The sequence below is a fragment of the Oncorhynchus masou genome, chromosome 3 (genome assembly GCF_036934945.1).
Source record: "Oncorhynchus masou masou isolate Uvic2021 chromosome 3, UVic_Omas_1.1, whole genome shotgun sequence".
NCBI classification, from domain to species: Eukaryota; Metazoa; Chordata; class Actinopteri; order Salmoniformes; family Salmonidae; genus Oncorhynchus; species Oncorhynchus masou.
In genome coordinates this window covers 46,317,271-46,331,734 of record NC_088214.1, presented here as the reverse complement: position 1 = coordinate 46,331,734, position 14,464 = coordinate 46,317,271, and the positions used below count along the sequence as shown (strand labels likewise).

The 14,464-nt window shown below is 41.0% G+C and overlaps 1 protein-coding gene across 3 annotated transcripts in view; it reads left to right on the top strand.

The window, feature by feature from the left end:
- Nucleotides 1–14,464, top strand: part of efr3a (EFR3 homolog A (S. cerevisiae)) — a 235,686-nt gene that overhangs the window by 92,972 nt on the left and 128,250 nt on the right. For all 3 annotated transcript variants that reach the window (XM_064942642.1, XM_064942651.1, XM_064942632.1), the window contains 2 exons: nucleotides 4,770–4,891; nucleotides 9,207–9,356. In XM_064942642.1, the coding sequence (XP_064798714.1) occupies nucleotides 4,770–4,891; nucleotides 9,207–9,356 (272 nt within the window). The remainder of the gene's footprint in view (nucleotides 1–4,769; nucleotides 4,892–9,206; nucleotides 9,357–14,464) is intronic.

Below are 14,464 nucleotides of genomic sequence, written 5' to 3'. Positions count from 1 at the left end.
TAAAATAATTTACCTTTGAAGAGCTTCTGATGTTTTCAATGAGGAGACTCTCAGTTACATACCAAATGCGCAGTTTTTCCTGAAAGCGTCTGTGTGTAGGAGAAATCGTTCCGTTTTCTACATTGCGTCTGGCTACCGAAACGAACCGAAAATTCAGTCACCTACAACGTAAAACTTTTTCCGGATTAACTACATAATATCGACCGAAACATGGCAAACGTTGTTTGGAATCAATCCTCAAGGTGTTTTTTCACATATCTCTTCATTGATATGCAGTTCGTGGAAGCTTGCTTTCCTCTCTGTATCCCATGGAAAAATACTGGCAGCTGGCTTTTGCGCACCAATTTCGGCGCAGGATACCGGGCGGACACCTGGTAAATGTGGTCTCTTATGGTCAATCTTCCAATGATCTGCCTACAAATATGTCACAATGCTGCAGACGCCTTGGGGAAACGACAGAAAGGGCAGGCTCATTCCTCTCGCATTCACAGCCATATAAGGAGACAATGGAAAACAGAGCCTCAAAAATCCTGCTCATTTCCTGGATGCCGTCTCATCTTGGTTTTGCCTGAAGCTCACGTTCTAGGGCACGCACAGAAAATATCTTGGTAGTTCTGGACACGTCAGAGTGTTTTCTTTCGAAAGCTATCAATTATATGCATAGTCGAGCATCTTTTTGTGACAAAATATCTTGTTTAAAACGGGAATGTTTTTCATCCAAAAATGAAATAGCGCCCCCAGAGCATCAACAGGTTAACTTGCAATGAAAACAAAATTAGAAATGTATAATATCTGGAAATGAAGCTAAACTTGCTTCACGGCAGACTGCAACCCCTTTCATTAATTAAGAGGTCCTGTGTCATTTTCGTTGCTTGGCACGCTGTTGTGTCAAGTCACTGGTTCACACTGACCGTGTACAGTGTCATAAGAATCATCTTAAGCTTTAGCCCACAACAAAACTGACCATTTCACTCACCCTAGCAGAACTGGTTAGGCTGTTTTCACGTTCTCTAGAGTGTTGGTGACTGTAACTGTGCTCCTTACAACAATTTAATTATGCTTTTTTTTGCCTAAGTTTACCTACACCAGCCATATTCAACCCGTGTTGAGCGTTTGTGAATTCATCAGTTATTCTGCGCTCTGGTACACTCAGACGAGAGTGCTCTGAAACAGTTGTTGCAGTAATGTTCTATTGAAATGGATAGTTGAGTCTATTCTTTAAGTTTTAATATAAAAAAGCCACGTTAGACAGGTTTACCTACTGACCACCTCAAATAGTCAGAAGCATGCTATATGGCAGACCAATCCAAACTCATATCTATGCATGTCCAGTCCACTCATTATCTCAACCAATCATGGTTAGTGGGAAGGTTGCTGACTTTTTCTGTGGCTTAACCAACAAGGCTCGTTATTTAGCTATTTGAATCACATTTACAGATGTCATACAACTTTGTTATTAAGACAGAAGGCATTTTTGATAAAAAATTAAGTTTACGTTCAAACGGCTCTCCTGTGAAGTAGTGACTTGCGGCATATCCCTAGTTTCCTGAAACGGGTCACATATATTGTTTGTAAAGGTCTCGCCGCAAGGCATTCCATCCAACCCATTATTGGTTTCTCTCTGGCTCATTTGCATGTTTATACACTACCAAACTACAAAGGTTTGGACACACCTACTCATTCCAGGGTTTGTCTTTATTGTTACTAGTTTCTACATTGTAGAATAATAGTGAAGACATCAACACTATGAAATAACACAACATGTAGTAACCCATTTATTTAAAAAAATATTGCATTTGAGATTCTTCAAAGTAGCCACCCTTTGCCTTGATGACAGCTTTGCACACACTTGGCATTCCCTCATCCAGCTTCATGAGGTAGTCACCTGGAATGCATTTCAATTACAGGTGTGCCTATTTTGTGGAATTTCTTTCCTGAATGTGTTTGAGTCAATCAGTTGTGTTGTGACAAGGTAGGGTTGGTATACAGAAGACAGCCATGTTTGGTAAAATACCAAGTCTATATTATGGCAAGGACAGCTCAAATATGCAAAGAGAAATGACAGTCAATTTCTTTAGGACATGAAGGTCAGTCAATGCGAAACATTTCAAGAACTTTGAAAGGTTCTTTAAGTGCAGTCACAAAAACAATCAAGCGCTATGATGAAAATGGCTCTCATGAGGACCGCCACATGAATGGAAGTCCCACAGTTACCTCTGCTGCAGAGGTTCATTAGAGTTACCAGCCTCAGAAATTGCCGCCCAAAAGTAAGACACATCACAACATCAACTGTTTAGAGGAGACTGTGTGAATCAAGCCTTCATGGTTGAATTGCTGCAAAGAAACCACTACTAAAGGAAACCAATAAGAAGAAGAGTCTTGCTTAGTTCAAGAAACACGAGCAATGGACATTAGACCGGTGGAAATTTGTCCTTTGGTATGGATCCAAATTGGACATTTTTGGTTCAAATCGCCGTGTATTTGTGAGACGCAGTGTGGGTGGAGGTGATGTTATGGTGTGGGGGTTCTTTGCTGGTGGCACTGTCTATGATTTATTTAGAATTCAAGGCACACTTAACCAGCATGGCTACCACATCATTCTGCAGCGATACTCCATCCCATCTGGGTTAGGCTTAGTGGGACTATCCTTTTGTTTTTCAACAGGACAATGACCCAACACACCTCCAGGCTGTGTAGGGCTATTTTACCAAGATGGAGAGTGATGGAGTGCTGCATCAGATGACCTGTACCCAATTGAGATTTTTTGGGATGAGTCAGACTGCAGAGTGAAGGAAAAGCAGCCATCAAGTGCTCAGCATATGTGGGAACTCCAAGACTGAAAAGCATTCCAGGTTAAGCTGGTTGAGAGAATGCCAAAGTTGTCATCAAGGCAAATTTGAAGAATCTCAAAGAATCTAAAGTAAAAATACATTTTGATTTGTTGGTTACTACATGATTCCATATATGTTATTTCATAGATTTGTTTCTTCTGTTCTAAAACGTAATTAATTTTGTTAAATGTAACCTATATTTAAGTCGTCAAGTCAGTTAAGAACAAATTCTTATTTACTATGATGGCCTGCCGGGGAACTGCCTTGTTCAGGGGCAGAACGACATATTTTTACCTTGTCAGCTCGAGGATTTGATCCAGCAACCTTTCGGTTACTGGCCCAATGCTTTAACCACTAGGCTACCTGCCGCCCCATTAAGTGTATGTGTCGGCCAAATAGGAGGCCTATACCTGACATTCAGCTGTGTTTTACTCTTAGTAGTCGTCTTGATATCAGTAACCAATCCCTTATCGACGTAACAATAACCAAATTTGATATTCTCCTATTTTATAGTCTAAGGGCCAGTTTTGCTAACATAAATTAAGACTAGTCCTGGACTAAGAAGACATTTCATTGGAGAATCTCCATTAAAATACTTTTTGGATCCAGGACTAGGCTTAATCTGACTCCGGGAGACTGTTACTGAGAGTATTTTGCCGGAGACTGGTCTAGTGGTAGTGGCCGTCAACACTGTCCACTCTGTACCACATTTCCCCCCCTGGCGACTCCAGAGCCCTTCACTTTTCTTCTTGGTAAAATAGCCCTTACCCAGCCTGGATGTGTGTTGGGTCATTGTCCTATTGAAAAACAAATGATAGTCCCACTAAGTGCAAACCAGATTGGATGGTGTTTCGCTGCCTAATTCTGTGGTAGTGGTGCTGGTTAAGTGTGCCTTTAATTCTAAATATATCACAGACAGTGTCACCAGCAAAGCACCCCCTCACCATCACTCCTCCATGCTTCTCGGTGGGAACCACACATGCAGAGATCATCCGTTCACCTACTCTGCTTATCACAAAGACACGGCGGTTGGAACCAAAAATGTCAAATTTGGACTCAGACCAAAGGACAGATTTCCACCAGTCTAATGTCCATAGCTCGTGTTTCTTGGCCCAAGCAAGTCTCATTTTCTTATTGATGACTTTTAGTAGTGGTTTCCTAGCAGCAATTTGACCATGAAAGCTTGATTCACTCAGTCTCCTCTGAACAGTTGATATTGAGAAGTGGATGTTACCTGAACTCTGAAGCATTTATTTGGGCTGCAATTTCTGAGGCTGGTAACTCTAATGAACGTATCCTCTACAGCAGAGGTAACTCTGGGTCTTCATTTCCTGTGGCGGTGACAGCCAGTTTCATGACAGCCAGTTTCATCATAGCACTTGATGGTTTTTGCGACTACATTTCAAGAAACGTTCAAAGTTCTTGACATTTTCCAGACTAACCTTCATGTCTAAAAGTAATGATGGACTGTCATTTCTCTTTGCATATTTGAGCTGTTCTTGCCATAGTATGGACTTGATCTTTTACCAAATAAGGTGATCTTCTGTTTCCCCCCCTGCCTTGACACAACACAACTGATTGGCTCAAATGCATTAAGAATTAAAAAATTCCACAAATTAACATCTGTTAATTGCAATGCATTCCAAGTGACTTCATCATAAAGCTGGAATACAGAATGCCAAGAGTGTGCAAAGCTGTCAAGTGATGGCTATTTTGAAGAATCTCAAATATAATTTAATTTGTTTAACACCTTTTTTTGGTTACTACATGATTCCATGTGTTATTTCATAGTTTTGATGTCTTCACAATGTAGAAAATAGTTAAAATAAAGAAAAACCCTTGAATGCGTAGGTGTCAACTTTTGACTGGTACTGTATTTTCCAATAAGTTAATTGGGCCATTAGAATTTCTATTTACACTAGTCTCTGCCTCCAACAGTTTGTCAAGTTTGCCAACATCGAGGAGGACACACCGTCCTACCACCGGCGCTATGACTTCTTTGTCTCCCAGTTCAGCGCCATGTGCCACTCAACCCATGAAGACCCTGAGACCAGAACCAGGTGAGGAAATAACAGGCTTGAAAATATACCTTGAACAAAAAAATGATTAAAGGAATTGTTCACTTGAATTAAATTATGCTCACTGGGAGGAAATTGCCATTTTCTCCTTGTCCATAGACAAGTAAGGAAGCAAATATGTAAAGTTGTAATTTTGGTTAACCAGTGTATCCCTTTAAAGCTACACACAGATTTTCATGCCATAAAAGAATGGGCCACCAACAAAAAATGTTTAATGGAGAATGTAAATCTAAGTAGTAGGCTAGTTAATTACATACAGTAGCCAGGCTTACTGATTGTTATAATAATCCTAAAATGTTAAAATGAGAATGTAAATCTAAGTAGTAGGCTAGTTAATTACATATAGTAGCCACGCTTACTGATTGCTATAATAATCCTATTCATCTACAAATCACCGTTCCATAGCTCGCTGCTTTCATGAGATGATAGAAAGAAAGCAACAGTAAACAACCAAAGAATACCCATAACAGTGGAAAGAAAGGCAGCGCAACGTTTATTAGATAACACACTGTACAGACCAAACACTAGCAATCCAACCAACCAGTGAAAGAATCTCTAGAACAGTGGTGGTGCATACATCGCTTTATACGCAGGCGCTTTATAGGGACGCCTACTCCACCAGAGATGCTCTTCCTTAATCTCATAAAGACACCAGGAATATATTCAGATGACTATGATTCACTCTCTGCAGAGAGACCTCATCCCACCACCAATATTGCTGTAATTATTTGTTTTAAAAAAATGTGTTGTTTCCTAACCTTACCACCTGGGGGCGGCCCATCAAGAAGTCCAGGATCTAGTTGCAGAGGGAGGTGTTTAGTCCCAGAGTCCTTAGCTAACTGGTGAGCTTTGAGGGCACTATGGTGTTGAATGCTGAGCTGTAGTCAATGAATAGCAATGTCACATAGGTGTTCCTTTTGTCCAGATGGGAAAGGGCAGTGTGGAGTGCAATAGAGACTTTATCATCTGTGGATCTGTTAGGGCGGTATGCAAATTGGAGTGGGTCTAGGGTTTCTGGGATAATGGTGTTGATGTGAGCCATGACCAGCCTTTCAAAGCACTTAATGGCTACAGATGTAAGTGCTACGGGTCGGCAGATTACCTTGGCGTTCTATGGTGGTCTGCTTAAAACAGGTTGGTATTACAGTCTCGGACAGGGAGAGGTTGAAAATGTCAGTGAAGACACTTGCTAGTTGGTCAGCGCATGCTCGCAGTACACGGCCTGGTAGTCCGTCTGGCCTTGTGAATGTGGACCTGTCTAAAGGTCTTACTCACATCGCCTGCGGAGAGCGTGATCAGTCTTCCGGCACAGCTGATGCTCTCATGCATTCTCAGTGTTACTTGCCTCGAAGCGAGCATAGAAGTAGTTTAGCTCTTCCGGTAGGCTCGTGTCACTGGGCAGCTCTCAGCTGTGCTTCCCTTTGTAGTCTGTAATGGTTTGCAAACCCTGCCACATCCGACGAGCGTCAGAGTCGGTGTAGTACGACTTGATCTTAGTCCTGTATTGATGCTTTGCCTGTTTGATGGTTCGTTGGAGACCATAGCGGGATTTGTTATAAGGTTAGAGTCCCACTCATTGTAAGCGGCAGCTCTATCCTTTAGCTCAGTGTGGATGTTGACTGTAATCCATGGCTTCTGGTTAGGGTAGATATGTACAATCACTGTGGGGACGAGGTCATCGATGCACTTATTGATGACGCCAATGACAGATGTGGTGTACTCCTCATTGCCATTTTGCTAAGTTTATTCAAGATGTATTGCATTAGTGGAAACTTGCACTGTTCTCAGGGCAGGTCTGCCGGTTTTGACTAGCAGATGTGACTTTACGCAGCAGGTTAGGAGAATGTAAACTGCAGGTTAGGAGAATTAGCGTGTCAGGTTAGGAGAAGGACATTAATGTTAGGAAAATGCTCAAATTGACCCATACGCGACTCTGAAATATCTAGCCTGCCATTAGAACAGTCTTGGTTTGTTATTTTTTTAACACATTAAGAAAATGTTTGTAAACAATACAAAACATACACAATTAAATGACAGCATACAGACAAACATCAACATCACACCTGCCCAGATCCACCTTCTCACACCCCAGTGCCCACATCACACTCCGCCACATGGCTGCACAAACTGCACCATTTTGTTTCTCTCTGTCACCTATGCACTTAAGTCGCTCTGGATAAGAGCGTCTGCCAAATGACTTAAATGTAATGTAGATATGTAGAAAAATTTGAAATGTTTTTTACATTGGATAAAAGTAAAGACTCAGAGCTAGAAAATGGTATATCATACACTACAGTTGGGGAACATTGGGAAAGTAATTCTGCTTTGGAAGTTGATAAACTTGAGAAAATGGCCCTTGAGTGTTTTGGTAAACCTACTGGAGAGCTCTTTGTCTACACCCATTCAGCATCGTTCACACCCTCTTAAGCCTTAGCCCCACCCATTTCTTTAAGGATTCACATGTGATGTCATGTACTAAACAACCCAAAATTTCAAGACTGAAGACTGGTTTATACCACATCTATCGATAGTTGTCACAGTTACATCATGAACATTCTATTGTCGCCCAACATCATCAAACTTGTCGTTTTCATTATAAAACAGTATAAATACAAAAACTACAGGCTGCCTGTTTGTCCAAAATAGCATAACTAATGTATTTTAACACCAATTAACCCACCTGTTTAAATATGTATTCAGTATATGTCAATCTAGCAACTTTCTAAACAATGTTTTGGTTTGTTTTTAGCTTCTTAGCTATCTAGCTAATGTTACGCTAGCTGGCTAGTCAGGTCAAATAATGACCATATCATATAGCTGACAACTTCTTCACTTTAGCTAATTTGTCTTCATTATTACAGGAAAATAAACTCACAACAAGATCATTATTTACTAGTTAATGGCGAGCCAATTACAGAAAATATCTTGCGGTTGTGAGTTTGTTGAAAGAAAATGAGTGCATTCTACCAGAGTTTTTATTTTATTTGGACCATGTCTTGTTGGCCTAACATTATATCCTAATTTGACTTTGGTCCAGGTCATGTTCTTCACATTACCGTCTGGTAGACACATATAAAATAAAATCAAAGTTGATTTATCACGTGCACTGGTTACAGAAGGTGTAGTGAAATTGATACTTGCATAGTGGAGTCTTTTGTTTAGACATGTAGCTAGCTTGCTAAACAATGAACCTTAATCCTGATTTATACTACCCTGTATGAATCTGCAGGTAGCTAACCAACCCAGTTCAATGTTAGCTAGCTATCTAACATTAGGCTATAACTAGCAATGCAAATGATACAAGTAATATTACTACAAAGATCATACATGTAACATTAGCTAGCTAGCTAACAGTACGCTTTAACTTGCAATGAAAATGACTTTCTGATAAATTAGAAACGTATTATATCTGAAAATGTAGCTAGCTGGACTATCTTACCCATATAGATGGACTCTTCTCCCTCTCTGTCACGGATACCATGGTTGCACTTGAATATGTAATCTGGAGACCGGTTTGTTATACAACCGCCTTCTGTGTGTTGTCTATTCAACTCCCTCTATATATTTGCAATCAAACAGCCGGATTTTCTCCAGTTCCTTAGCTATCACACTGCTTCCACTGGGCATTCCACTGATTTCACATCTCGGCCCTCCAGAAAGTGGAGAGCCACACTTTTTTGCTGTTCTACTATGTGATATCTTCAAACAAAGATGTGTTAGAAAGGATTGCCTACACATACTGATCAGCTCATGTTATAATCCCCAGTTTACAACTGGCTCATTCATCCCCCTCCTCTCCCCTGTAACTATTCCCCAGGTCGTTGCTGTAAATGAGAATGTGTTCTCAGTCAAGTTACCTGGTAAAATAATGGATAAATAAATAGATAGAAGCGTACTGCATGGCAGGCCAATCCAAACTCATCTTTCGACATGTCCAGCCCATCTATCTCAGCCAATCATGGCTAGCGGGAAGGTTCCAGTCTTTTCCGTGGCTAAATAAACTTGTCTCGTAATTTTACATTTATTCTCATTTACAGATGGCCATTCACGTTTGTTATGAAGGCAAATGGAAGTTCACATGTTCCAGAAGGCATTTCTGCCAAAAAACAAATGTTGAATAGAAATGGCTCTCCTGTGAAGTAGTGACTTGCGACATAGTTTCCTGAAACATGTCAGAAATGTGGAAGAAGGGAAGGTGTCTGAATGCTTTCCCAATAAACTGTGACCTCTGAAATGTTTAAGTCCTTCAAATATAGTATTTAAAGTGTGTGTGTGTGTGTGTGTGTATCCTGTTTAGGATCCGTGTAGCCGGTATCAAAGGGCTGCAGGGTGTGGTGAGGAAGACGGTGAACGATGAGCTTCAGGCCATCATCTGGGAGCCCCAGCACATGGACAAACTCATCCCCTCCATGCTGTTCAACATGCAGGATGCTGAGGACCTAGACAGGTACTTAAAAAATGTATATACCCACATGGCAGTCATAGACATTGAAATATATATTTATGCACTAACATCAATACATCAACAATTATTCCTGGGAGGTGGTCCTGACTGTCACAACTTGTGTCCTTAAAGTAGTCATGTGCAGTTAAAATCACAACAAACAGGCCACAGATCAACAGGCCACAGATATGGCAAACAGCTGAGGGATGGGGCTGGAAAAATGCAACCACTCAAATTCATAGACAGACCTATGGATGCATGGACTGACTGTCCATGAGATCAAAATTATAGTTTTAAGCTTTTTTAAATCTTTTTATTTGACCTTTTACTTTAGTTTATTTAGTGAATATTTTCTTAACCAACAATGCAGTTCAAGAAATAGAATTAAGGGCTTGTAAGTAAGCATTTCACGGTAAGGTCTACACTTGTATTTGGCGCATGTGAGAAATAAAATTGGATTTGTTTAGTGTTTATTTACGAACAAAGCAGTAAAACATCATTATATTTTGGGTTCTGATGAGGTTAGACAGTTGAACTAAGTTCCAGAGGCATTTTACATTCTATTCTTCAATAATCAAATGCTATATAACATAAATGCAAAAGTCCAAACATGGATGTTGCCATCGCAGATTGCCTCTTTAATTATATAATACTGCATTTAGCAGATGTTTTTATCTAAATAGACTTGCAGCACAGTGAGAGCATATATTTGTATATAATCCCTTCGGGAATTTTAACTAAGAAACAAAATATTGCCCCTTGAGGCAAGGGTTCGATCCCTCTGTCATTTCCTCTTGTCTAAGATATCAGTTAGACAAGAGATAAGTTCAAATATTTTAGCTAGGCTTGATTTAGTTTTTCCGGTAACTTATGGAATCAATAGTCCTAAAAATGCGAACCCTACCCATCTGGCACAATCAAACACTCTGGGACAACAAATAATATTTGAAACCAGTTCTTAAGGTGAACCTGTTTATCCATAAGAATATAAGGCTTAGATCAAGGGCCCTAAGTTCCAGTCTAAGGACGATGGGAAAATCTGGACAACACTGGCCACTTTTCATGAATCTTCACTCTTTTTTCACTATACAGACTCTAGTAAAATTCCCACAGGGATCACATGCACATATTGAAAGTGTATGCACACATTGTACTGTACGTCACTTTGGTTAAAAGCTTCTGTTAAGTGACATTTTTATATTATAATTAAAGACTGTTTGAATTGACATATTTCTTCTCAATAGACATCAGCTGGCTCTAAGAAAATGTGTCCCTTCTCCATTTCCCCTCTCTCACACCCCCTTCTTCCATTGCTCTATTCTCCCTTTGTCTCTCTTTCTAAGTGGTAATCCACCACCGCTCTTCTTTCTTAATTGTAAAAGAACCCCCCTGAATCTACGTCTGCACCTTTTTATGATCTGTCCGCTGTGTACAGTGCATTCGGAAAGTATTCAGACCCCTTGACTTTTTCAACATTTTGTTACATTACAGCCTTATTCTAAAATGTATTAAAGAGTTTTATTTCCTCACCAATCTACACACAATACACCATAATGACAAAGCGAAAACAGGTTTTTAGAAGTATTTGCAAATGTATTAAAAATAAAAAACAACTATTCAGACCCTTTTCTATTAGACTCAAAATTGAGCTCAAGTGCATCCTGTTTCTGTTGATTATCCTTGATGTTTCTACAACTTGATTGGAGTCCACCTGTAGTAAATTCAATTGATTGGACTTGATTTGGAAAGGCACACACCTGTTGACATAAGGTCCCAGTGTTGACAGTGCATGTCAGAGGAAAAATCGAGGGAATTGTCCGTAGAGCTCCGAGGCAGGATTATTTCAAGGCACAGATCTGGGGAAGGGTACCAAAAAATGTCTGCAGCATTGAAGGTCCCCAAGAACAAGGTGGCCTCCATTCTTAAATGGAAGATGTTTGGAACCACCAAGACTCTTCCTACTGCATAATTGGGGGAGAAGGGCCTTGGTCAGGGATGTGACCAAGAACCCGATGGTCACTCTGACAGAGTTCCTCTTTGGAGATGGATAAACCTTCCAGAATGACAACCATCTCTGCAGCACTCCACCTATCAGGCCTTTATAGGAGTGGCCAGACTGAAGCCACTCCTCAGTTAAAGGCACATGACAGTCCACTTGGAGTTTGACAAAGGTCCCCTAAAGGACTCAAACTGTAAGAAACAAGATTCTCTGGTCTGATGAAACCAAGAACTCTTTGGCCTGAATGCCATGTGTCACGTCTGGAGGAAACCTGGCACCATCCCTACGGTGAAGCATGGTGGTGGCAGCATCATTCTGTGGGGATGTTTTTCAACGGCAAGGACTGGGAAACTAGTCACGATCGAGGGAAAGATGAACGGAGCAAAGTGCAGAGATCCTTGATGAAAACCTGCTCCATAGCGCTCAGGACCTCATTTTGGGGGCGAAGGTTCAACTTCCAACAGGACAATGACCTTAAACACATAGCCAAGCCAGCGCAGGAATGGCTTCGGGACAAGTCTCTGAATGTTCTTGACTGGCCCAGCCAGAGCCTGTAGCATGGGTAATATTGTGTACTACAAACTCCCCAGATGGCCTCGCGCAGTCTCAGTTTGAGTCCCAAATGGCAACCTATTCCATATATTGTGCATTGCTTTTGACCAGGGCCCTATAGGGGCTTTCCTATGCGCCCTGGGCAAAAGTAGTACACTATACAGGGAATAGTTTGCCCTTTGGGACCCAGGCCCTCTCCTGAGATTTTCCATTAGCCCGAGGAGGATGAGTGACGATGGGGAATTGACATAGTTCTTCTGGAGAAGGGAGAATAGCTTGATGATATTTCATACAGCGAAACCGTTAGGAGAGGAGGCGGAGGGAGCCGTTGAGCTCTTGCTGGAGATGAAGATTTAGACACCTTGACAGGCGGCGGCTCGGCTTGATGAGACAGGACAGGTTTGTGGAGATAAAGCTTTACCCTCCTCTCCTCTACTCTCCTCCTATCCCCCGGTGCAAAATACAGACATCTTTCTCTCTCTCCTCTCTCTCTAGTCTCTCCTTCTCCCCTCTCTTTCTAGCCTCCTTTCTCTTTCTGTTCTTCTTCCCTCCAGGTCGTTTCCATGTGAACAAAGCTATTTTTGGTGGCAGAGTTTTTTTTTCTGTCCTTATACATGGAGCTGTCTTAGAACACGAGCTGCCGCATGCTGAGGAGTTCCTACCACAACAGTGTTTGTCTCTTAATAATATTGTTTCGCCACATGTTTACCGCCTTATGAAGGTAAAGCCACTTGGGGCTAGGTGGGGAGGGGTAAACAACACATTCTACAGCACCTTTTTAGCTCGTCGCCTGTCAATCACATGGTATTCACAAAGTACATGGCTTTTCTGTGACTACAGTATAACCAAGGAAATTGGTTGCACCCCTTTCTCTTGAATTTGTTGCATTGCACAATGTGGTCAAGATAAGAGTGAGCAGTCATGATACACCCATCTTTGTATGTGCACAGGTTATTCATGCTAGCATACTTTTTGAATCGTGTAGTTTACCTGCAGAGAAGATCAGAAGTAAAGAGGTTCATTCAAATACTATTTTTTATGCAACACAATGGGATTCGCGGTAGGCGGATCACTACTAGGAAGAACCAATCACGCAACATCTTTCAGAAACAGACCGGTTGACTGGTGAAGGAGGTGAGCCCCTCCCGTTTTTTTAAGGCGCCACTCACCCGCCCACTGGTTATTCTCGCTCCCTTCCTTGCGAAGTTTACTACGCTCCGGAATCTCCCCTCAGCACGACTTGATCCTGCTTAAATGTTCTCAAGCGAACCGCAAGGTTAACGCTGCCGAACGTAAGACCTCTGCTCTTGTCTCTTTGTGTTGAAGTACAATTCATTTTCTACTTTTCTGCATTTTCTACTCTTTCTACTATATTTGTGACCAACTGCCTCAATTCGGTCTTATTGTAGCAAAATTTGAAATGGTGTTTTTTAGATTGTATAAAAGTAGAGACCTAGAAAATTGTATATCATACACTGCAGTTGAGGAACATTGGGAAAGTAATTCTGCTTGGAAAGCTGATAAACTTGTGACCCCACTTTTGAAAAAATGTCCCTTGAATATTTTGGTACACCTACTGGAGAGCTCTTCTTTGTCTACACCCATTCAGCATTGTTCCCAACCTCTTAAGCCTTAGCCCCACCCATCTCTTTAACGATTCACATGTGAGGCTATGTGCTAAACAGAGTGAGTAGTTTAGTAAACTACCAAAGATTTCAAGACTAAAAGTGGTAAAAGTAGTAGCCTACAATAAGGAAAAACTCCAGGTAAAAATACACTATCTAGTCCTTGGCCTATATCCTAATCTGACTTTGGTGCAGGTCATGTTGTTCTTCACTGATAAACACACTATATAAAAAATATCTAAGTTTATTTGTCACACACACACAGGATACAGAAAGTGTAAATGGTACAGTGAAATGGTTACTTGCATAGGAGCTATATCAAAAACAAAGTGACCAGATAAAAATAACAAGATAAAAGAGATTGTATAATTATTAGATGACGCTTGCCCGACACACTTGTCTAAATTGATGAGTCATGTGAAGGAAATTCTATAACCACCCCCCAGCCACATCTAGCTAAGTGGATGGGACACTATTGTCTAGACATGTTCAATAGATTGCCGTAGTCACCCCCAGACACATCTGGCTAACTGGAAGGGTCATGTAATCATCTGGCGAAGTGGTGTTTAGACATGTACTTTAGCTAGCTATTTAGCAATAACTAGTAATGCGAATGGATTTCTGATTCAAATAATATTACTACACAGATCATACACATAATGTTAGCTAGCGAGCTAGCAAGCTAACATTCACTAGCTAACAGTACGCGTTAACTTGCATTGAAAACATATAATATGTGAAAATGTAGCTCGACTCTTACCCATATACATGGATGAACGCTTCATGGCAGACTGGAACCAAAACTCAGTTTTGTTTGTAGCTGCATCTTGTTCGGCCAGCATTGTCAAGTCACTCCGGTTCACACTGACCGTGGCATGTGCAGAAAGTAGTCCATGACTTTTTCCAACTGATCTGTCGATAGCACCTGCTAAATT